This window comes from Limulus polyphemus, unplaced genomic scaffold, assembly GCF_000517525.1.
Source record: "Limulus polyphemus unplaced genomic scaffold, Limulus_polyphemus-2.1.2 Scaffold201, whole genome shotgun sequence".
NCBI classification, from domain to species: Eukaryota; Metazoa; Arthropoda; class Merostomata; order Xiphosura; family Limulidae; genus Limulus; species Limulus polyphemus.
The window spans coordinates 285,638-308,784 of NW_013665811.1; the positions used below are offsets into that span (position 1 = coordinate 285,638).

At 36.2% G+C, this 23,147-nt stretch overlaps 1 protein-coding gene across 5 annotated transcripts in view; it reads left to right on the top strand.

Annotated features, from left to right (window-relative positions):
- The window catches only part of LOC106478343 (zinc finger homeobox protein 3-like), a 172,383-nt gene that overhangs the window by 59,450 nt on the left and 89,786 nt on the right, over positions 1–23,147 (top strand). For all 5 annotated transcript variants that reach the window (XM_022381939.1, XM_022381935.1, XM_022381940.1 and 2 more), the window contains exons 2-3: positions 2,484–5,782; positions 15,635–22,072. In XM_022381939.1, the coding sequence (XP_022237647.1) occupies positions 2,533–5,782; positions 15,635–22,072 (9,688 nt within the window). In that variant the 5' untranslated portion in view covers positions 2,484–2,532. The remainder of the gene's footprint in view (positions 1–2,483; positions 5,783–15,634; positions 22,073–23,147) is intronic.

Genomic DNA, 23,147 nt, shown 5'->3' on the forward strand with positions numbered 1-23,147 from the left:
GTCTTTTGTGCAATATTACCATTGTAAGGATGAGTTTTATAAAATTTAAAAACTACAATACTTCAGGAAAAGTGGAGTACTGCTAGTACTGGTGTATAATCTCGGCGCTGTTAATGTTTTTTTTTTTTTAATAACTTGCCTTAAAACGCTGGATGATAACTGTACTGCTTACTTTATGGAGCAAGTAAGTATATTTTGATGTTGATAGAGGTGTGCATATGCTATGGTTAAGGCGCTCGACTCGGAATCTGAGGGTCGCGGGTTTGAATCCCTGTCACATCAAACATGCTCGCCCTTTCAGCCGTGGAGGTGTTATAATGTAATGGTCAATCCCACCGTTCGTTGGTAAAAGAGTAGCCCGAGAGTTGGCGGTGAGTGGTGATGACTAGCTGCCTTCCCTCTAGTCTTTCACTGCTAAATTAGGAATTGCTAGCGCAAAATTCAGAACAAACGCAAAAAACATATGCTATAAGTTTAGGTGCCGTTTGTAAAGAGTTATGTATGTATAAACGCTTCTTCATTTTGGGAATCTTAATTGCTTTGTTAATCTTAGTGGAAATATATCTAACATAATTAGGTTGTGTTTTGTCAGAGCGTCAAAGATGAACATTCTTCTTAGATAGCTAATTTTTATCTGTTGTACGTAAATATCCAAAAAGGAAGTTTAATAAAATTGATGTTCTATGAGTCAACGTGCTTTCCTGTAAGCCAAGCTTTTGTTCTAGTTAACATAAAGAAATTGTCTGTACGGTGCACTGAGCAAGACTTCATTGGGCGTTTTTTAGCGTTGTTTGTCTAGGCAGATTAAAAGGAGATTTGAAAATCAGTTCAGGTAAAAATTAAAGTTCGTTAAAACGACGTAGTTGTTGATAATGGTAATTATAAATGGTTAGAGGCGGTCATGCCAGTGAAGAAGGGAGCATTGTTCTTATCTTTAGATGTAAGCATTTAAGCAAAAGTTTAGTCTTACTCTGTTGTGGCATCCTGCACTGAACCTTGATAAGGCTTGTTTATTTGTTCTACTGAAACGCTTTTTCTCTGGCACTCGCTCACTGTACCATGCTGAGTGTGGGAGCAGAATTTGCTTGAAATGTTCCGAGTCTAACACTTGGCACAGGCAAGGTAGGTTGCACTTGAGTACGTATGTAAACTACGTACTTTACACTGCTGTCAGCTTCTGAATTACTTGCTTAATTTCGGCTCGAAAACGCAAGTAGTTTTTCTTTTTTTCTTTTTTGCTGTCAAAGGAATTCTTCTGGCTGTGGTTTTAGTGCAATATACTTCTAGGGCTATAAATAGTCAGAACGTAATCCATGAGAAATGCTTAAGATAATTGAGTCTTTTGGTCATTTTGAAGTGAAATAGCTTTGTGGATCTCTACAAAATTATTATAGGTCTTTTTGCTTCTGACCACTCTCCGAAAGAGCTCCAGATTTAAGGTTGTTTGTCGGAGTTATATAGTGAATCCTTTAATGATATATTAGAAAGGTACGAGTTTGTTCTGTATGACGTAATAATAAGCAATCCAGCACTTTTATGATCTTGTGAACTTCTAATGTTTGTTGTTGTTTTTCTCCTAAATTGATAGTTATTACTTATTACGATTTCAAATTAAAATGTTAATTTGAATGAACTAGAGATGTAAGAACCCAAAATGGTAATATATTTTCTGTGATTGTTTCAAGGGCCTCAAAAAGTATTTTTTAATGCGAAATTCATAAGTACAATGTCTTTGTTCTTAGCAGTTTTTAATCATTACGTGAACAATATACATTTAAAGTCAGTGTGGATGAATAAAGGTTCATGATATTATTATAAGAATCACCCACAGATAGGACGATACAAATCGGGTCACCACTGGAAGTGAATACAATACACTTGGTTATTTCCAATTTGCAATCTGTATATTTATTACTCATACCAACAACTTAGATATTATAAAAATGTTATATCGCCTATGGAGTTTTATATAAAACCAGTACATATGCGTTTCATTGATACACTCTCTCCTGTTCGCAGCAGTGGAATGTTATGCTTATTTATTGTTTCAAGTACTGGGGCCGACTTTAAATGAATTATGTGTAGTTTGTACACCTGTTGCATATCATTATATCTCCCTCCCCAATGACACCCTGCAGCGAGGACAGCCACTAATTTAATAGCGAGGTTGACCTCCGTTTGGAGAGGTTTGGAGGTGACTTTGCCATAGTTTCTTTCAGGGTGAGAACTAAAGTGGTGGAAAATACAAATATTTAAAATAAAATGTAAATTCTGTATTGTTGTACATATGAGGTTTTATATTATTTGCTTTGTCTTTATGTTGCTATCCGCATTTATCTATATTGTTGTCTGATTAACCGCTTTCTTGAGGTATAAATTTTTTTTCATTATGAAATGTCGTTAGTTCTATATAAATATTTTATATTTGTTTGTGTGTGGATTTGTTATAGAAGAATTTACTTATGGTGTTCTGATAATTACAGACGTGCATCTCCAGCCACACTATGACGTAACCAGGGTCATCCCACGACAATGGAATCCGATGAACCGGATGTTATTATGGACACAGGGCAGAGTGAATATAAAAAAATACCGGTAACCAGTAAAGCAAAGTCTTTGAACAGTGAGTCTGTTTCAGTTTTTAGTGGTAGTTTGGGACCTAAAGATAGTCTGGGTAGCATGACGCCCCAGGACAATCCTCCCAATCCTGTTGATCAACAGAGAGCAGAGGAGCTAAGTAAGGAAACCAACTTGGCTCCATGCACGAAGTTGGTGGAATTTAACAGTTGTGAGAGTTGTGGACAGAAATTAAGCTCGACACTAAATCACCATCACTGTGATCCTCAAGAGCCCAGGGATGAAGATGCAGCCCAGGTCTCGGGAAGGGAGATCACGGAGGTTGCTACTGAACTGTCTGATAGTGAAGTGGAGACATTTACTGGGAAGATAGTGTATAACCCTGACGGATCTGCATTCATTATTGAGGGAGAGTCCGAGTTTAGTGATGAAGAATGTAGCTTAGATCTACCTCAGCAAGAAGGCAGCATTGTTGATTCGCGGGAGATGTCTCCCCAACAGTACAGGGTTTTTCCTCAAGTGGTGAATGCGTTTCACATCTCCAAGAACCGTGCTCTTTATAGTGCCCTGTACGGCCAAGCCTACAGTTTCCTTCAAGAGAATAAAAAAGTTCCTGAAGTACCCATTATGCACTGTTATAGGGTGTTTACTTTACGAGAGAAATATGAGACTAATTGTAACGATAAAAATGAAAACTTTGGACCTGATGAAAGGACAAGTAATGTAAGCAAAGGAAAGATTCCTTCTTTAGAATATTCTTCAATTCCGGTTAAACCTATTCTTATGTGTTTTATATGTAAACTATCCTTTGCATATGCCAAATCGTTTGTTGCTCACGCTGGTGGTGAACATAATATCGCCCTCCTTGAAGAAGAGCGACAAATTTTGTCACAAAAGAACATCTCTGCCATCATCCAAGGAGTGGGAAAAGAAAAAGAACCACTTCTGTCATTCCTCGAACCTATTCCTAGCAAAGCAGCGGAAGTCAATGAAACACCCCACTTTCAAAGAAGTTTCTATGACCAAGCTGCTCATAGCTCATATTCTAGTTCCTCCGCAGCATCAAGTGCTGTCAGTTCTCTCCTAAGCATTGTCAATAGTGCTGTGTCTAGTGTGATTTGTCAATCTATAAACAGTTCAGTAACCACAACATTAGTCCCCGCATGCTTAAACCCAGTTGCATCAGTCAGGGACATCAAAGAATCTGTGATTGATCCAACAACAAAACAAAATAATCAGGGAAACTCTTCTGACTATCTAAAAACCAGTGAGGAGTCTTTAGCCCCAGAACTTGAGGACTTAGCAAATATAGAAAAATTAGCAAAAGCAGCTGCTGCAGCTGCAGAAGCGAAATCCTTTTCTGAGGTAGACATTCCCAGTTATAGGGATCAGAATAGAAGAAATTTCCAGACAGAAAATAGAAGAGAACAAAACGTTGACATTCATGACTCTCCAAGCCCTACTCTATCTCATTTAAGAGTAACGTCAGCAGATAGACCAACTAGCAGTAGCAGTGGGGGCAGCATATCCCCTGGAGCGTGTAGTTCTCCAAAAGTTTCAATCTCTCCGAATTCATGCTTAGCTACAAGCCATTCTCCTGGGCTTGGAATTGGTAACATGATGGGAATCTGTTCCCAACACCCTGATGGTAAGACGAACGGTGTAGAATGTCCGAAGTGTGACGTTATTCTTGGGTCCTCAAGGTCCCTGGGTGGTCATATGACCATGATGCACTCCAGAAACTCTTGTAAAACTCTTAAATGTCCGAAGTGTAATTGGCATTATAAATATCAAGAAACATTGGAAATTCACATGAAAGAAAAACACCCTGAAAATGAAATGAGCTGTATCTACTGTATTACAAATCAACCACACCCGAGGCTTACTCGTGGAGAAACGTACACATGTGGATACAAACCATATCGATGCGAAGTGTGTAATTACTCAACAACTACGAAGGGAAACCTCAGTATCCATATGCAGTCTGATAAGCACATAAACAACGTTCAAGAGCTGCAAAATGGGAATATTTCATCTGAGCACATAGTCCAGCCCCAACCATTATCCAACGCCCATGTTCAAGAACAACCCAAGAAAGGGCCGTCTCCAAATAAACCGAAAGCGACGTGGCGTTGTGATGTGTGCAACTACGAAACTAATGTTGCCCGAAATTTGCGGATTCACATGACCAGCGAGAAGCACACTCATAACATGATGGTGTTGCAGCAAAACGTGAAACATATGCAACATTTGACAGCTCTTCAGCAAGCCCAAGCTCTTGATCCAATGTTTCAGTTCCATCCGGGGTTGCTACTTCCACATGATAACCAGCTGCAACCCGAGGCTGCTCTAGCTGACATGTACTACAACCATGCACTCTTAATGATGGCCAGCCAGCAACAACAACAACAGAGGGCGATGGCAGTAGCAGCCGCTGCTACCTCTGGTCCAGGCAAAAGCCCCCCTGGAATACCTCCACTAACCTCCAATGCCACTCCCACTGTGGACATGGAGCACCCTGACCCCACCCTTGTTCCAGACATGCCTTATGATGACGATTCTAAGATGTTCCAGTGTTGTATCTGCAGTTTGTTCTCAACCGACACTGTGGAAGGTTTGAATTACCATCTTCAGCAGGACCGATCTAGAGAGAGAGAAGACGAGGTGCTGATGGTGGTGTCTGGAAACTTCGTCTGTAAACTGTGTTCCTACAAAACCAATCTGAAAGCGAACTTCATGCTACATAGTAAAACTGATAAACACCTTCAACGTCTCCAGCATGTTAACCACATCAAAGAAGGTGGCCCTAGGAATGACTGGAAGCTCAAATACATTAATATGAGCAATCCAGTGCAAGTTCGATGTAACGCTTGTGATTATTACACCAACAGCGTTCATAAACTTCAAATCCACACAAATAGCCAGAGGCACGAGGGCTGCGCTAGATTGTTCCTGCATCTCCAGCTTAGTAAAGCCAGCACGAACTCTGAGTCGTCGTTTTACCACTGTGTTTTATGTAACTTTTCGACTAACACAAAACAAAAGCTTATCCAACATGTTAGTTCATTAGAACACGTGAAACACGAGAGCATGAGACAAATGCAAAGAAGTGCGGACGACCATGGAAGAGAAGACAGTTTCAAAGACATCTTAATGGTGAAAGTACCTTCAGGAAACAGTAAATCTGAACTAGGTTCAGAAACATGTAAGTAGTAGATAATTTATTACAAGTATGTTTTCACTTTAAATAAAATAAAGAAAACAATGCTACGCACAATTTATTACAATGATTGGAGCGAGAGGCAGTGTTAAGTTTTAACTAATACCATTTAGCGAATCAGTTTATGATACGGCAAAAATTAACGTCTTCAAGAAGAGAGAATTCATATAGTCCTCTGAATTATTTTTGAGAAAAGTCTCTAAAGCGAGATTTGTAAATTGCAGTTAAAAATTATAAGAAAAAAGATAGCTCAAGGTGGATTTCAGGAATGTTTATGGTGAGGTTTCGTAAGTTTCTGTTGTTTATTTTAAATAGTGATTTATTTTCCGGATTACCTTCACAGTCACTTCTTTCTTGTTACTACCTTTCACTGCTTCCTTGTTATTATAAAATCGCAGCAGCTGTATCCAAAATGTTGAAGTTGTTTTAATATAGTTTAAACATATTGTGTTATATTACTGATGTAATATAATTCTTTATTTGTGTTATCGTAATATGTAATCATCAATTACATATGATGTGACAGTAAAGTGATACCGAACGTCGACGCGGAAATAGTTGGATGCGATGAAAGTGATTGTGTTTATCCGTCTGTTGTTTTGTCAACATATATAGTAACTATTATGAACGTGAGCCTCAAAAATAATGAAACGGGTGTTATTTAGGGATACAACTTTATAATTATGTTTCAGTTAATTATTTTTCCAAATGCAATAATAATTTTATTTCTGTTAATAGTGATGATAATAATCTTCGTTGAAATTAATAATCGAACCTTTTAAAAAGAGTTTTTAATAAATGGAGAAATTTTGAATAAATTATCACTGTTTCAGTTACAGGTTTATAATGAAATTAGGCCTTTGTCGTAAATTCTGTAATAACTTATCCCCCTATAGTTTGCCTCTCGGTGGCTCAGCGTAATTCAGGGGGCTTATAACGCTAAAAATCAGGTTTCGACACCCGAAATGGGCAGGGCACAGATAACCTTTTGTATAGCTTTTTGTTTTGCAACAAACAAACACAACCGCCTAGTGGCTCAAGGGTAACTTACAACGCTAAAATCCGGAGCTCGATTCCACGAGTAGACAGAGCGCAGACAGTCTATTGTGTAGCTTTGCGCTAAAACAAAGAAAATTTTATAATTTTATAAAACCTCTAATAATTTTTAACGTAAATATATCAATAAAGATTAAAAAGTGAAAGTATTGTTTTTGTTTGTTTGAAGTTAAGCACAAAGCTACACAATGGGCTATCTGTGCACCGCCCACCACGGGTATCGAAACCCGGTTTCTAGCGTTGTAAGTCCGCAGACATACCGCTGTGCCACTGGGGGGCAAATTGAAAGTAAGTAAAATTAACAGTTTGTGTATGTGTGTGTATATATACTCCTCCACAATTTATGGGGAAAATTTTGTGTGTGTGGAAGGGGGGTGTAACACTTTAATTAGTCAACACTCCAAGAAACACTGTTACATAAATTAGTTGGGTCCGATTAAGTAGCCACTTCCAAATGGCCTATTAATATGTTTATTTTTTTAATGGGTGTTTTTAATGATATTTTGGAACAACTTTTTAGACAACAAAAGGCGTAAGATACATAAGCCAAATAAAACTAGTATACAAACTACAATGTAGTAAAGGCAAAATGTGCCCTAATAAGAGAGGTTTTATTAGGACTGTCTAGAGAGGCATCCAGTATAGTTTTACAATGGAATTTCTGAGCCTAATTCCTTCGTAACACGGTCTTTATTGCCTGACGCAGGGCATATGATTGAAACGTCTTACAAAATTAACTAGAAAAAATTTTCATTTAGACATGTCAAATTATTATCATTTATCCAAGTTTTCTTCACACGTCTTATGGAACAACACTCTTCAGTTTTGTTTTATGGTGGACATTTTCAGTTAAGATTTAATCCTGTGTAGAATATGAACCTCCTTTTCAATAACTGTTTGTATGGGCATCATTTATAATCTTGTTTTATGGTGGCCATTTCAGTTAAAGTTTAGTCCTGTATACTATGTGAAGCTCCTGTTTTCATTAAGAGTGTCTATAAAGCCATTGTGAAGAATGTTGTTTTATAGTGGTCATGTTCAGTTAAGTTTTAGTCCTGTATACAATGTGAAATTCCTGTTTTCATTAAGTGTCTATAAAGCCATTGTGCAGAATGTTGTTTTATGGTGGACATATTTAGTTAAGTTTAAACTACCACTTAGGTGATAACTCTCGATTTCTTGAAACTGATTTCAAACAAAGATAAGTTGATTTAAATATGCTAATGTTTCTATGTCACAATTTTTATAAGGGAGATGGGGTATCAGAAAACCTTGATACTTTGTTATACCAACTAATGAGGTCATTTTGAATCATACCAGTAGAAAATTGACTAATTAATCTCAATCGTAACAAACCTCACGTACCACATTGCTTAAAGATAAGTAGCTGTGTAAGGCACTATATTTTACACCGTGTTAAATTCATGTTTAGTTACGGTTCCATTACCAAGAGACACAGAAGCCTGTAACCCTACACTATGCACGGACTCAACTTATAATTTCCTCATGTTTAATGCGTGTCTATGCTGGTATATATAGTATGAATCCATTATAATTACGATTATATCAATAAAAGTTTTTGTTTTGATATTTTCATAACTATGTTTTTTTTTAACGTATAAGTAGTACAACCTGCCCTAATGACGCTTAAGAATCAACTTTTTCGTGTGTGAAATGGGATGTGAGGTATCTTACTTTGTATTTTAAGAAGTTTCTCCCAATCTGCTCACGACACAAAAAGTCACAGTACTATTATAGAGATATTTCGTGTGAGTCATGGATTGATTAAGCATAATGTTTTATAACCTCACTGGTTATACATTGTAATAAGTATGTTCGTTATCAGAAGTTACAGATGAGTAGGCCTAAAGAGAGTTGCCATATTGTTGTGTGATTTAGTATACAGTCAAGTTATGCTGTGCATTTCTGTCGAAGCAAACTCCATCAAGTAACAATGTTTCTAACAATAGGTTGCGTAACTCTTAATATGTACACGCCTTTTTTCTGTCAGTAAAAATTGTTGGTTATTTCTCCAATCCTCTCAGAATAGTTTGTCCTTTAGCAAAAAAAAAAAGTGACAAAGAGAAAAATAAAAAATGAACTGTGTGTTATTATAGTGTATAGTGTTCTTTAGTGGCTGTATACAGAGAGCTCAATGTTTATAAAATAACTCCTCTTTGCTGTGCTAAAGATTTTGTTGATACGACACATGGCCAATCCCGGCTTGTAGATGACGTGCCTTCCGTTCATCTTTCCGAGTCAATTTCGTAAGATTTGTGTAGAAGGGAACGTGATCAGATACTTAGTTTTTATGGTGTATTTTATTTCTGTCTGTAATGTAAAAACTTCTTTTTTTTTTATACATTATTGTTTGATCAAAAGGTTTTTCGGAGAAATCTAAGTGATGCTGTTTCTTTCCTTGTTAGATTAGAATGTGATCAAGAGAATTTCACACAAAACTATACAAGGGCTATCTTCTCTTAGTCGTTCCTAATTTCGGCCTGATAGAATACAAGGACGGTAGCAAGTCAACAGTACCCACCGCCAACTCTTTGGCTACTCTTGTGTGACAGAATTGTGGGACTTGAAGTCAGTCTTGTATTTTATAAGTTGCAGAATGCGTTTTTGGTAGCCATGAGACGCGAACCATAAATCCTTGTATTCATAGTCCATGTACTCTAACTACTAGGCCTCACCCAGCCTCGAGAGAGAAAGAACGCTTGTCAGTAATGTTACGTAATTTCAGTGTACTCTCACTCTCTTCTGTAATTAACGATCCTTAAATTAATTGTTTAAAATCTTTCAACTCTTCATTTCCCTTTCTTAAGGGTATTTTCAGAGTCAGATGAGAGTCTCAATGTTGTATACGTTATGTTTCCTTTTCAAAACCTATATGTGATATATATATATATATATATATATTGCTTGAAACTTTTAACGCTAAAATTTGGGATTCAGTTCCTCGAGATGGTCACAGTGTAGATAACTCATTGTTCAGCCTGGCACCAGAAGTTCCTAAATATATATAGCTAAGGTCGACTTCATATAAACAAACGCAAAGAGTTGTATACTTGGTACATGGGTGATGCATTTATTATAACAGACTGAAAAGAGATATAATATATATCTTGATGTTGACTTTCTTATAAATGACTATATGTAGATACACTATATACCTTAATGTTGACTTTTATTATGAATGACTGTATAGAGATACACTATATACCTTGATGTTGAATTTGATTATGAATGACTGTATAGAGATGCACTATATATCTTGATGTTGACTTTGATTATGAATGACTGTATAGAGATGCACTATATATCTTGATGTTGACTTTTATTATGAATGACTGTATAGAGATGCACTATATATCTTGATGTTGACTTTTATTATGAATGACTGTATAGAGATACACTATATACCTTGATGTTGACTTTTATTATGAATGACTGTATAGAGATACACTATATACCTTGATGTTGACTTTTATTATGAATGACTGTATAGAGATACACTATATACCTTGATGTTGACATTTATTATGAATGACTGTATAGAGATACACTATATACCTTGATGTTGTCTTTTATTATGAATGACTGTATAGAGATACACTATATACCTTGATGTTGACTTTTATTATGAATGACTGTATAGAGATACACTATATACCTTGATGTTGACTTTTATTATGAATGACTGTATAGAGATACACTATATACCTTGATGTTGTCTTTTATTATGAATGACTGTATAGAGATACACTATATACCTTGATGTTGACTGTATAGAGATAAACTATATACCTTGATGTTGTCTTTTATTATGAATGACTGTATAGAGATACACTATATACCTTGATGTTGACTGTATAGAGATACACTATATACCTTGATGTTGACTGTATAGAGATAAACTATATACCTTGATGTTGTCTTTTATTATGAATGACTGTATAGTGATACACTATATACCTTGATGTTGACTGTATAGAGATACACTATATACCTTGATGTTGTCTTTTATTATGAATGACTGTATAGAGATACACTATATACCTTGATGTTGACTGTATAGAGATACACTATATACCTTGATGTTGACTTTTATTATGAATGACTGTATAGAGATGTACTTCTTATAAAGAATCACTGAAACAATTGATATGTGATTTTTAAATGCTAATGTAAACCAAAATATTGAAATTTCTTTGGTGAATAAATTGATTACCTCAATATTAGACAGTCAGTATTAGACAGTATTTATTGTTGTTTCTTGTTCCAGTGTTTCTTTAATTAATCTTATGTTTGAATCAAACTTTTATTATATATTGGGATCATTCATATTTAGTTCCTTTGTCAACTTAAATCCATTAGGAACCAATTTAATAGTAAAGTTATTATATTGTATTATTATTATTATTATATTCAAGTCCCAGTCCTTTAGTGTTTTTTTCACTTATCGCCTTTTCATGTAAAATATTAGTTATTACTCAATTTTAAATATAGATTTATCAAACAAAAGTTGAAGAATATTACAAACTATAAACACAATTGAAATGAATACCAGATTTTCTTTCTCAGTCAAATAAGGCATGATAATTGTGCTAACCTTTTCTTTTCATTTTTATTTAACAAAAAAATTATTCTAAGATATTGTGGTTATTTTTTTGTATAACTTAGGATTATATGTGTGTGTGGAATAATCCAAGAACATGGGGTTACATTTTCCATGTTTTATCTTCATGTAGAATGATGCACAGAGCTTGTTGTTACTTGTCTATTTGATAATTTGTTTTTTACTAGGGTGATACTTATTTGTCATATATATTTTTTCTTCACTAATATAATGCTTATCTGTGTTACTTGTTTTCTACTTTTATAAAAATAATTAAAAATATAGTTTCTTGCTGTATGTGTTTTTTGTTAAATAGCGAAAACAGTGATTATTTTTATTTGTGATATTTGTGTATTTTTCTTTACTGTCAAATAATGTCAGGAAATTGCCAATAATTTTGTAATTTCTTAGTTTTTCAGTGTAGAGGTAATGTGGGAAGATCAAAATATCATATTATTTTTAGGAGAGAGAGGGAACAACTATGAAATCTTATTTTTTTGTTCATTCAATACAACTCAGAATGGTTTTATTATTATTTTGCCATAGAAGTCATGGTGAAAGAGTTTCTATAAGCCTAATGTTTTTTCTACTAGGACCTTGTGTTCACTGATCTAAGCTAGATTCAGTATTGGTTTAAAAGATCTATTAGGACCTTGTGTTCACTGATCTAAGCTAGATTCAGTATTGGTTTAAAAATCTATTAGGACCTTGTGTTCACTGATCTAAGCTAGATTCAGTATTGGTTTAAAAGATCTATTAGGACCTTGTGTTCACTGATCTAAGCTAGATTCAGTATTGGTTTAAAAGATGAAATAAGGATATTTGATAAACATACGAAAAATTTTAATATTTAATAAACTGAATTAATTGTTGTAAAATACTAATTAAAAGTTGAGTGAATAAGATAAAAAGTTTATTATTCTTGTTAGTTCTGTCTAGTAATTTTTACAGTTGGTCATTCATAATTCAATCTGGTATAGGAGTCCAGTGAGGCATTGTGGGGTATGTGCCACCCAATTTTATAAAAAGTTTATTATTCTTGTTAGTTCTGTCTAGTAGTTTTTAGCTTTCTTTGTAAACCCATTTTTTATATGTGTGGGTGTTTATAGTAGTTTTTACAGTTAGTAATTCATAATTCCATCTGGTATGGGAGCCCAGCGAAACATTGTGGGGTACTACTGCCCAATTTTTACCCTCTGGACAAGTGTCCCTTTGAATCGGGGATAGAGTTGTATATAGCTATCATGGAAAGTAGCTGTTTCAGTTTTGACCTAAATGGTCACATTTAACATAGCACATAAAATGCACCCAGTCATCGGTGTGGCCCCTCAAACTCAAATATGTTCAACCGCCTATGTTTAATAACATAAGCAGTTACAATCATTTTAGTCGTTATTTTGAAAATTGTCCTTTTCTCGACTACTTTTTGTTAAAAAATACAGTTTTATTCTTAGATGTTAAACAGTATTTTTGTATAATCAATTTCACAACCCACTGTCGAAGATTGGCAGTTTTGTATAGTTTGAAACTCAACAAATGTAAGCCTACAGGAAACTAAACCAGAATATGTCTCAATTATATGTTTTACTTACTTTCGATAACCAACTATAGAGGCTTAGATAACTGTGCTAAAAATAAAATAATATTTACTGATGCTCCAACTTCCCTTCTCCCCCCCCCCCCCTCCCATTTCACTACTCGGTTTTTATTCAGAGCTGGAGTAGTAGTAAACAAAATGTAATTATTGATTGGATTGTTGAACGAGAAATTAAAATGTAATATTTTTTATTGTAACCAATACAATCTAAATGTAAAACATGGCACTAAAATTGACATAAAAATTGCATATATGAGATGGTCAGTGATTACTGTGTGACTAGAAGAATATGAGAGCTGCCGGCTACAGCGTTTAATCAATTAATTATAAATCTATGGACTGTAGTTGCTAAGTTTGAAAAACAAATTTTATTTACCTTTGGTAGTAGTGTTTAATGATCTTATTACAGTTAACTTATAGAAAAGCTAGTCTGGTGTTTTTATAATTATTCTTCCTCTAAGCACGTGTTTTCCAAAGTGACTGAAGGTGTTACATTCTACGTAGTGTTAGTGTAAAGCGTTTAATAGCGACTGTAATATTTCAAGTAATTATAAGATGGTTCCATCAGTGTTGTTTCCTTACGAGGCTTCTAATGACACACATCACGATTGAGTATTACTTTAACGTAATCGTTTGCGTAAAGCTGTCGAATTAATTTAAATATTCAAATAAACTATAGAACGATGTTTTGTGGAAATTTATTCTTTTATAGTTAGCGAAGCTTTTCTTCTAAATCTGTGGATTTTTACTGATTAAACACTGATGTAAACACAGTTTTATTTTCTCTTTATTAAAACTCTCATTGTTTGTGTAATTACCAATGGCCATGTAGAAAATGCAGCCATTCTTTCTGTATTACGTTCGATGTAATTAGGGCGTTTAGCTAATACGTTTTACTAAATTAATTGCACCGCCATTGTTCAAGGGGGTAAGTAATTTGTCGGGAAGATTTTGATGAAACGTTCTATAAACAAAAGTAGCTATGTTTCATCGGTGTTCAGAGACAGTAAAGGTTCTTACAAAAATGAGCCATAATAATAATATAATTGATTTCCTTTAATTGGATAGGTACTATGGTGAGATGTATAAAGTCAGCTTGCTTATAATGTTGGGCCCTGTATATATACATCGTTTAAAGGTAGGCAAGCACCTACAGAAAAAAATGTAGTTTCTTCTTTATGTTTATCAGTCAACATAATTAAATTAAAGGCGCAGACGTATATTTTCACCGTTAAAGCGTGACATATTGTAAGGAGTAATTGAATGGTATATTAGTTGAAGTAATTTGAATATGATCTTTTAAAAGAACGTCATTCTAATTAAAATAATTCCAAAAAAATGGCATAACTGTTTATCTATTGCTGTACCATTACAACGTTTACATTTTAAATGAAAATTATCCTATTTTACAGAAACATTTGCCCCCCCCCCCCTCCCAGTGGCACAGCGATATGTCTGCAGACTTATATTGCTAGAAATCGGATTTCGATACTCGTGGTGGGCAGACCACTGATAGTCCTTTGTGTAGCTTTGTGATTAATAATAAACAAACATCAGAAACATTTATTAGTATTCATATAACTACACCAGTATTTCTAATTGTAAAATCAAACAGCATTGCACCTTGAATTATGAAATTTATAACGAGTATTTTAAGGTGATATCGGCTCTTTTAAGACAATATAGATTTAAGATTTTTTTAAGGACAGGTTGGTTCTGATGATTAGTTACATTTGAATAATATTATTATAAGTAGTCCTAATATTCTTAATGAAATCGTACTTCATTGCAGATGTTCTACCCACACAAGATAATTGCTTAGTTATAAGAAAATATCCGCAGTTGACCAAAAATAACCAATTAATAGGTTGTTGGAAAAAATGTATTTAAAAAAAAAGAGGAAAAGACACCTGTAATGTATTCAAAAGTGGCTGAATAAAACTAAGCCATTAATATATTGAAATTAGCTCATGAGAGCGACCTAAAGCTAATTAATATTTATCTTATTAGTTATTGGTGACCAATAAACGTTTCACTTTCGTTAGTCCCTATAACTGTTTTATTGGTATTCGTTTCTGATTTATTTTCTCTAGTTATTATTAGTCAGATAAATATATCCAGACTACAGATCACACATGTACATATAGCTAGTGTTAAGGTGCTTCTTAAAAGTGTTCCTACGAGAGGTGAAAAAAGCAGACATGCCTTCAGACTAAAATCTCGCGTTTACTTTCTTGAAATTTAACTGCTTTCGTGAGAACTTAATAACTAATTATTTATGTCTCCTATACAAGATCCATTACATACGTTTTCTTGTTAAAAGAATAGATAGATGTTTAGAAAAAAGCTCACGACTTGACTGCTAGCTTGCTGAAGGCGAAATATTTAGCCGCGTGATGTCCTTCAGAAGCCTTTGAAACTAATGATGGGTTAACAGAAGAGTTTGCTAAGTTATATACGTAGAGACTAATGGTTAGTTTTTCAGCTAAGTAGACATTTCTATGTTATTCTTAATATGCCGCGTTCTGAAGGTCGACTCATTATTTGAATTATTTCTTTTCAGCCCCAAAATTAAAGGAACACGTAGAGAACGAAGCTCACAAGAGTGAAGATCATTGTGAGCAGTCTAAGGAAGACCGGAATGACAGTTCTGCCCTTAAACAAGTTTTACTCGACCAAACCAAAAACGCTACCGTACCAAGCACGTCGGAAGATAGCAGCAAAGTACGCCATCAGGTTTATACCTGTCCTTTCTGTAATTATACCAGCTCTAACGAAGTCCGTATTCAGATGCACGTGGTGACCCAGCATTCACAGAAACCAGCCTCCCTGAATTGTCCCCTGTGTCAAGACAATTTTGTAGAATGGACAGAGTTGGAAAAGCATGTAGTGGACACTCATAATGTCAACAAGGAAGGAGTTAAAAGACTTTTGGCTCTCGTGGATCAGTCAGCATTTGAAGATATGCCTAAAACAGCAATTCAAAATGAAGATTGTATAGAGTCCAAAGGTAACAACAGTGAAGACGACAGTGACAGTCAGGAGATCTCGTACGCAGAAGAATCGGCAGCTGAAGAGTTGGCGTGTCCTGTTTGTTCTAAAACGTTTAGTAATGTTGATGACCTGTTTCTGCACCAGAACGAAAAAGGCCATATAGAAATAAAGCAAACACCACGAGAATCAGGGTACATGTGTTGGTGGAAAGGTTGCAAACAATGTTTTCCTTCATCTCAAACTCTACAGCTCCATTTCAAAGAAATTCACGCAAAAATTCCACAACTTGCAGTGTCTGATCGTCATGTATATAAGTATCGTTGTAGTCAGTGTAGCCTAGCATTCAGAACCTTGGATAAATTACAGCTTCATTCGCAGTACCATGTAATCCGAGCAGCAACAAAGTGTGTCCTATGTGACCGCAGTTTTCGCTCTATCCAAGCCCTGAAGAAACATGTTGAGACATCTCACATAGATATGACTAACGAGGAGATGGAACAGTATAAAGCTAGCCTGGCCAATAATCCTCTGCTAACAAACCACGGAAGTGGTCCAGGAGTACTAGACCCACAAACAACAGAACTCATGAAGAAAGACAACAACAGAGATATAGCAGAATCGTTTGAAGAGCTTATGGATACGTCGATTCCTGGTGATGATGTCTCAGACCAACCTAATAATTCCGAAGGAAACACTGAAGACGGGAACGACCCAACTACTAACCTGGTAGATGACAGCTCAAAGGAACAGTTTTTTGAAGATTACATTAATAGCCAGGCCGTAGCAGAAGATAGCTACTGTGATCCCACACGAAAATACAAATGTCATCGATGTAAAGTTGCTTTCACCCGACAGAGTTATCTCACAAGCCATAACAAGACTCTGCTCCATCGGAAGGGAGAGAAGATGAGCTACCCCATGGAGAAATATCTTGATCCTAACAGGCCTTACAAGTGTGATGTTTGTAAGGAATCCTTTACACAGAAGAACATCTTGCTTGTGCATTATAACTCTGTTTCTCACTTACACAAGTTGAAGCAAAGTATGAAAGAGAACAGTACAGGCGCAGTTACAACAGTTTCAACTGCGCCCACGACTAGTACGACGAAATCTAGCAGTAACTGTCCAAGTCCAAGTAGTACTTCAAGTAATAGTGAATCCGATAAGAAACCATACAAGTGTAACATTTGTAAGGTTGCTTATAATCAAGGATCTACTTTAGATATACATGTAAAGTCTGTTTTACATCAGACTAGAGCTTCTAAACTCCACGAACTTGCCATAACTGGGCAAATAGATTTGAGTATCCCACTTATTGAAAAACCTGAATCCACACATGCCCAAGAGGCTCAGCCAAAAGACTTTAACGACAGTTCAAACAATCTAAAGCTCGAGACAGAAACACGTGTAACTACATCTACTTTAACTTCAGTTCCTGCACCTCAGCCTTCCAAGCAAAATGAATTATTACAAGTTCCTCACTGTATTGCACCAGTATCTGGTACAGTCACTAAATCCAGTGCCTCTTCTCAACTACCATTTCAAGTTCCTCCAGATCCTTCATCTGTACAACAGGCCTTAAGCCTTGCATCCCATTTAGCTCAATCACCAGTTCTTACGCCTACTGGTGTTTCTCTGCTTGGAACATACACTTGTCAACGTTGTCACCAGCCATGTATCTCTCAGGAGGCTTTACTTCAACACCAACAACTGTGTTGTTTCTTTGGTCAGCCATCCTCATCACTTTTTGGAGTGGGCCCACCAGGTATACCTTCTAATGCTCTAACAGGTTTATCACAATCCCAGATACCGACACAGATGACTCATCTAGATATATCTTGTGGCCAACATCGACCAGACTTGGGATATCCCAAATTTGAACATGTTTCTTCTTCTCACACTGAAAGTAATGTAGAAAGACTTTCCTTTCCCTCTCAAGTTAATGATGAAACATCAGTACGAATGAGCCCTCAAATGCTACGACCAAAGTGTCCCTACCCAAGAAGCAAACCTCTCATGTATAAACATCTTCTGGAAAGTTATGGGTTCGACATAGTCATGCAGTTTAATGAGTTTAGCAAAAAAAAGGTAAAGAAGGATACTGAGAAAATAGATGATGAAGGTGAGAAGGAAGAACGTAGTTACAAAAAAGATAATAGTGATGAAGGAGGGAAAAATGATGATAAAAAAGGTATGAATATCAATTTCTTACCAGAAATCAACAAATCTGTTTGCGAGTTGTGTCAGAGAGAGTTTTCTAGTGTGTGGGTTTTGAAATCTCATAAAGAGGAATATCACAAAAAAGTTGTACCATTTAATTTACTAGAAACTTTTGTAGAAGAATACAGAAGACATTACGAGAAACGACAATCACAAACAGAGGATACAGGTAGTATTTCTGATGCTACACCAACTCCTATATCAACACCAGACAGTATTGGCCAAGTACAAAAAGAATCTTGCCCATCCATGAACCTCAGTCTCTCAGTTGCAACGACTCAACCATCACCTGTTACAACCATGGCTGGTCAACATAACGATTCCTTTAATGCTAATCAAATGGCAGCACAGTTCCAGTTTAACCAGCTGTTGATGAGCATGGGGTTAGGAATGGGTTTACCAGTAGGCATGGGGATGCCCTTTACTGCTATGAATATGCATCCTCCAATGATACCAGTAATGATGCCACCCCCTGTGGATCCTTTCATGGCATCCGCTTTCAATCACCCAATGCTAGCTGGTTCAATGGAACCTAACTACTTTGCCTCTCAGCAGAAGCTTTTGCAACAGCAACCACAACAATTATCCCAGTCGCAACAACAGAAGCGAGCAAGAACACGTATTAATGATGACCAACTGAAAGTCTTGCGTACGTATTTTGACATTAACAATTCTCCTACAGAAGAACAGCTGGTAGAAATGTCAGAGAAGTCTGGATTGACAGTGAAGGTTATTAAACATTGGTTTAGAAACACTTTGTTTAAAGAAAGACAACGCAATAAAGATTCTCCTTACAACTTCAGCAATCCTCCTTCTACTTATTTAAATTTGGAAGAATACGAGAAAACAGGGGAGGCAAAAATTCTCTCAATGAATGAACCTGACTGTCAGAGTGATTTTAACAACACAGACCATACAGAAACACGTCAAGAAAATGAACTTACAACACCAAAGAAAAGCATCATTCTCTTTGACAAAGACAACATGAATTCATGTGAGCCACAAATGCCAGAAGTAGCTATAAATGACAAAGATACTTCAAATCAGTGTGGGGACAAAGGTGGTTCAATCTTAGATGCGTATCCGACACTGGTATCGCGAAATTCAGAATTAAGTAGGGAACCAGCCTTGTACAGTGACTCGTATAATTCACAAAATGATATTTTAAAGCAAAAGGACTCGACTGACGATTCAGCAGATTATTCATCAGGTTCGGTAAATTTTTCAGTGGCTACAACCAGCACTTCATTTGGACACAAAGGACTTCCTAAGAATGATTTGGCAAAGTCTACCCTGTCTCCTAATTCAATGTCATCTAGAAGCTCTGGATCAGGAAAACGTGCAAACAGAACACGTTTTACCGATTATCAGGTTAAAATTTTACAAGAGTTTTTTGAAACAAATGCCTACCCAAAGGACGATAATTTGGATTATTTGTCAAAGTTGTTAAATTTAAGTCCTCGTATTATTGTAGTATGGTTCCAAAATGCAAGACAAAAGGCAAGAAAGATGTATGAAAATCAACCTCCAGTAACAAATGAAGACGAAAATTCTGTGCGTTTTCAGAGAACGCCGGGATTAAACTATCAGTGTAAAAAGTGTTTGCAAGTATTCCAAAGGTATTATGAACTAATTAAGCATCAGAAAAGTATATGTTTCAAGGATGAAAACCCTGTTGTAACACAGATGAAAAATTCCCCAGAGGAAACTGAATCAAGATCACGACCTGTTTTGCCAACATCAAATCAAGGAATCAATCCATCACCTGAACAAAGTAAAGCTACTTGTCAAAACGGAACATATCGTTGTGATAAATGTAGTTTAGCTTTTCCACGTTTCGATCTTTGGCGAGAACATCAAATTGTCCATATAATGAACCCAAACCTATTTACTAACTTCTCATCAAACTCTTCATTTGGAATGCTTCAGTATGAAGCACAGCAAGGAACAATGCCATCAATGAAACGTAAACTTTCAGAAGATGAAGAATCAAAGGAATCGACTGACCAACCGCGAGATAAAAGGCTGAGGACAACAATTCTTCCAGAACAACTTGATTTTTTGTACCAAAAATATCAGATAGAAAGTAATCCCAGTCGGAAAATGCTTGAGACTATCGCTCGAGAAGTAGGTTTAAAAAAAAGAGTTGTACAAGTTTGGTTTCAAAACACACGTGCCCGAGAGAGAAAAGGACAGTTCCGTGCTCATCAGCAAGTTATACATAAACGGTGCCCATTTTGTCGAGCATTGTTTAAAGCTCGATCTGCACTAGAGTCTCATTTAGCCACAAGGCATGCTGATCAATATACTAAAGGAGAAATAAACGTTGACACTTTACCTGACGGAGACACTGATTCAGAAGCTGCAAATAGTGCGGAGGATGAAGGTAAGGGAAATAGTTCAAATTTTCCGGGCTTGTTTGCCCCATCTTCTCCTGTGCCAGGATATTCTCCTTCTGCTATGGACTCCGCGAATAAAAATATAGACGAAGAACACACGAATAAATATGAAGATGATTTATCTTTACTCAATCGTTATACAAAAGAATCTTCAGGGCCAACAGATCTTAGTGTAAAACCTCAGCTACCGAGAACATCAGAAACGAAGGATGGCCCACTTGATCTAAGTAAACCTGTGAAGATAAACGTTGAAGCAGATAAACCTATAGACCCAATACCTACTAACTTAAGTGACAGAAGCTTCGACGATTCGTCTTTTCGCTTAAAAATGGCTGATGATGTACGTTCAGAGACTCATTCAGAATCTACAGATAGAGAAGGTGAAGATTTGTCACACGAAAGTAACCCGACCTCTCCTGCGACCCAATCTCAATTGCAAAGTTCACGCAGTACAGCCAACTCTGGCAAACGATTTAGAACCCAGATGAGTACATTGCAAATAACAATAATGAAGTCTATCTTCAAGGACTATAAGACACCATCTATGGCAGAATGTGAACAACTGGGGCGTGAAATAGGTCTTGCCAAAAGAGTTGTTCAAGTTTGGTTCCAGAACGCTCGAGCAAAAGAGAAGAAATCCATACTAGCTTTTACAAAGACTTTTGGACAGGAAATGGAGACTAAAAATACAGCAGAAGAATGCAAAATCTGCACTTTCAAGTATGATCCAAAATATTCTACTAGTTTTCAGGATCATTTGTTCTCCAGAAAACATATAGAAAACCTGAAGAACCAAATTGAGGGCCAAAAGAAGTTGAAAGATAGTCAAGAAACTTCCCCTCTTTCCACTTCTGGTGGAGGAAATCCTTTATCTCAGCTCATGCAGCAGGAGAAATTAGAAACCAGTTCGTCCTCAGTAAGGTGTTCCACTTCTACCATTTCAACATCAGGTCAACAGAACCTAATGCAACAGCTTCAAATGATGGAACTACAACAGATGGCTGGTCTTGGTGTTCCTGGACTACATCATTCACCTGTGCTTGGCTTGTCCTTAAACCAAGACACAAGTTCACCAAGTACAGAAGATAACGTTAATTCTCCCTTCAGTGAAAGAACCTCAATGGGGAAAGGAAACATAGCAGGATCATCAACATCATTGGGACTTTCCAATACTTCCATTAAACCAATCGATGACGACACCAAAGACACCGTGGTGCCAGTGCCTTCTGCAGTTTCTACTCATAGCAGTACACCAGTGGCTCAACAGATGGACTTTTCCGTATCTCCTAGTGATGGATCGGGCCTGTTTCCTTACATGTACAGCGGAGTACCAGGATACTATCCAGGGATGCCTGGCAACCTCATTCCTCCTAGCATGTACAACACAGGTAGGAACAAGCTCTGAAACTGATTAGTTTTAGGACATGTAAATTCTGCGCAGTTCTTCAGACATTACTATACCTGTTCCTTACTGGTAAGGAAAAAACACTTTCGCCATGTGTTAAACTGTAATTTACAGCCCACCTTATTTATTTACACTTTGTTGAGTGTTGGGCAGGACCAAGTGAAATGCTGAAATTGATTTTCAAATCTTCAAGAACTGCTTATGTGAAAGGTTAATCTAACAAAAGAAACAATAGGACAGTTTATCTGAAGCACAGTCCAAGTTTGTAGTTCCTAAAGTTGCGGTTTGTCTATGCCGTGTAAACAATAATAAGAAATAAGCTAAGTTATCTTTTTTTTTGTAAATTTTTTCTTATGTGCTTTGGGCACGGGCTGAACGCGATCTTTGTACAGATTTATTAGTGATTTAAGGTGTCTTAAACTTGAGAAACATGCATTTCGTTTAGTTATTCCGTGTTCATTTGCCACGGTTTCCTAGCTCAGGATGATGATGAAGATTTTTACATGTAAAAATACAAGCCACAGTTGTGAAAAGATGTCTTCTCATTTTACCCTTTGCTTTCTACAAACTACTGATTAAGGAATTTAGCTAACGCCAGTAATAACTAAATTTCTGAATCAGTTACTTGTGTTTTTTAACATAGCATTTTATTCTGCTTGTGCCTTTCTTAGGAGTCCAGCCATGACATTAGACTCCGTAACATTATACTTTGTACCTGGATCGAAACGTTCTTTCCTAATGAATCATTAGTTTAAAACGAACTTTCAAAGGTGTCTATGGGGAGTTTCTATTTATTCCATTATATATATGTATATGCATCTTTTGCACGTGAACTATATATATATATATATATATATACACACACTCACACATACAATCGCTCATGTGCACATAAATAAACTAATTTCAAGCCTCTTTTTTCTTTAACGAACAAACTAATTTACCTTTTACCACTTATGAATATCTCTTTCACACACACACCCCCCCTCCGCTTCCCACACAATTAGGTACTCTTGACTAAATGAGCACCTGTGCGTGTTCTTATTTTTGCAGAATAT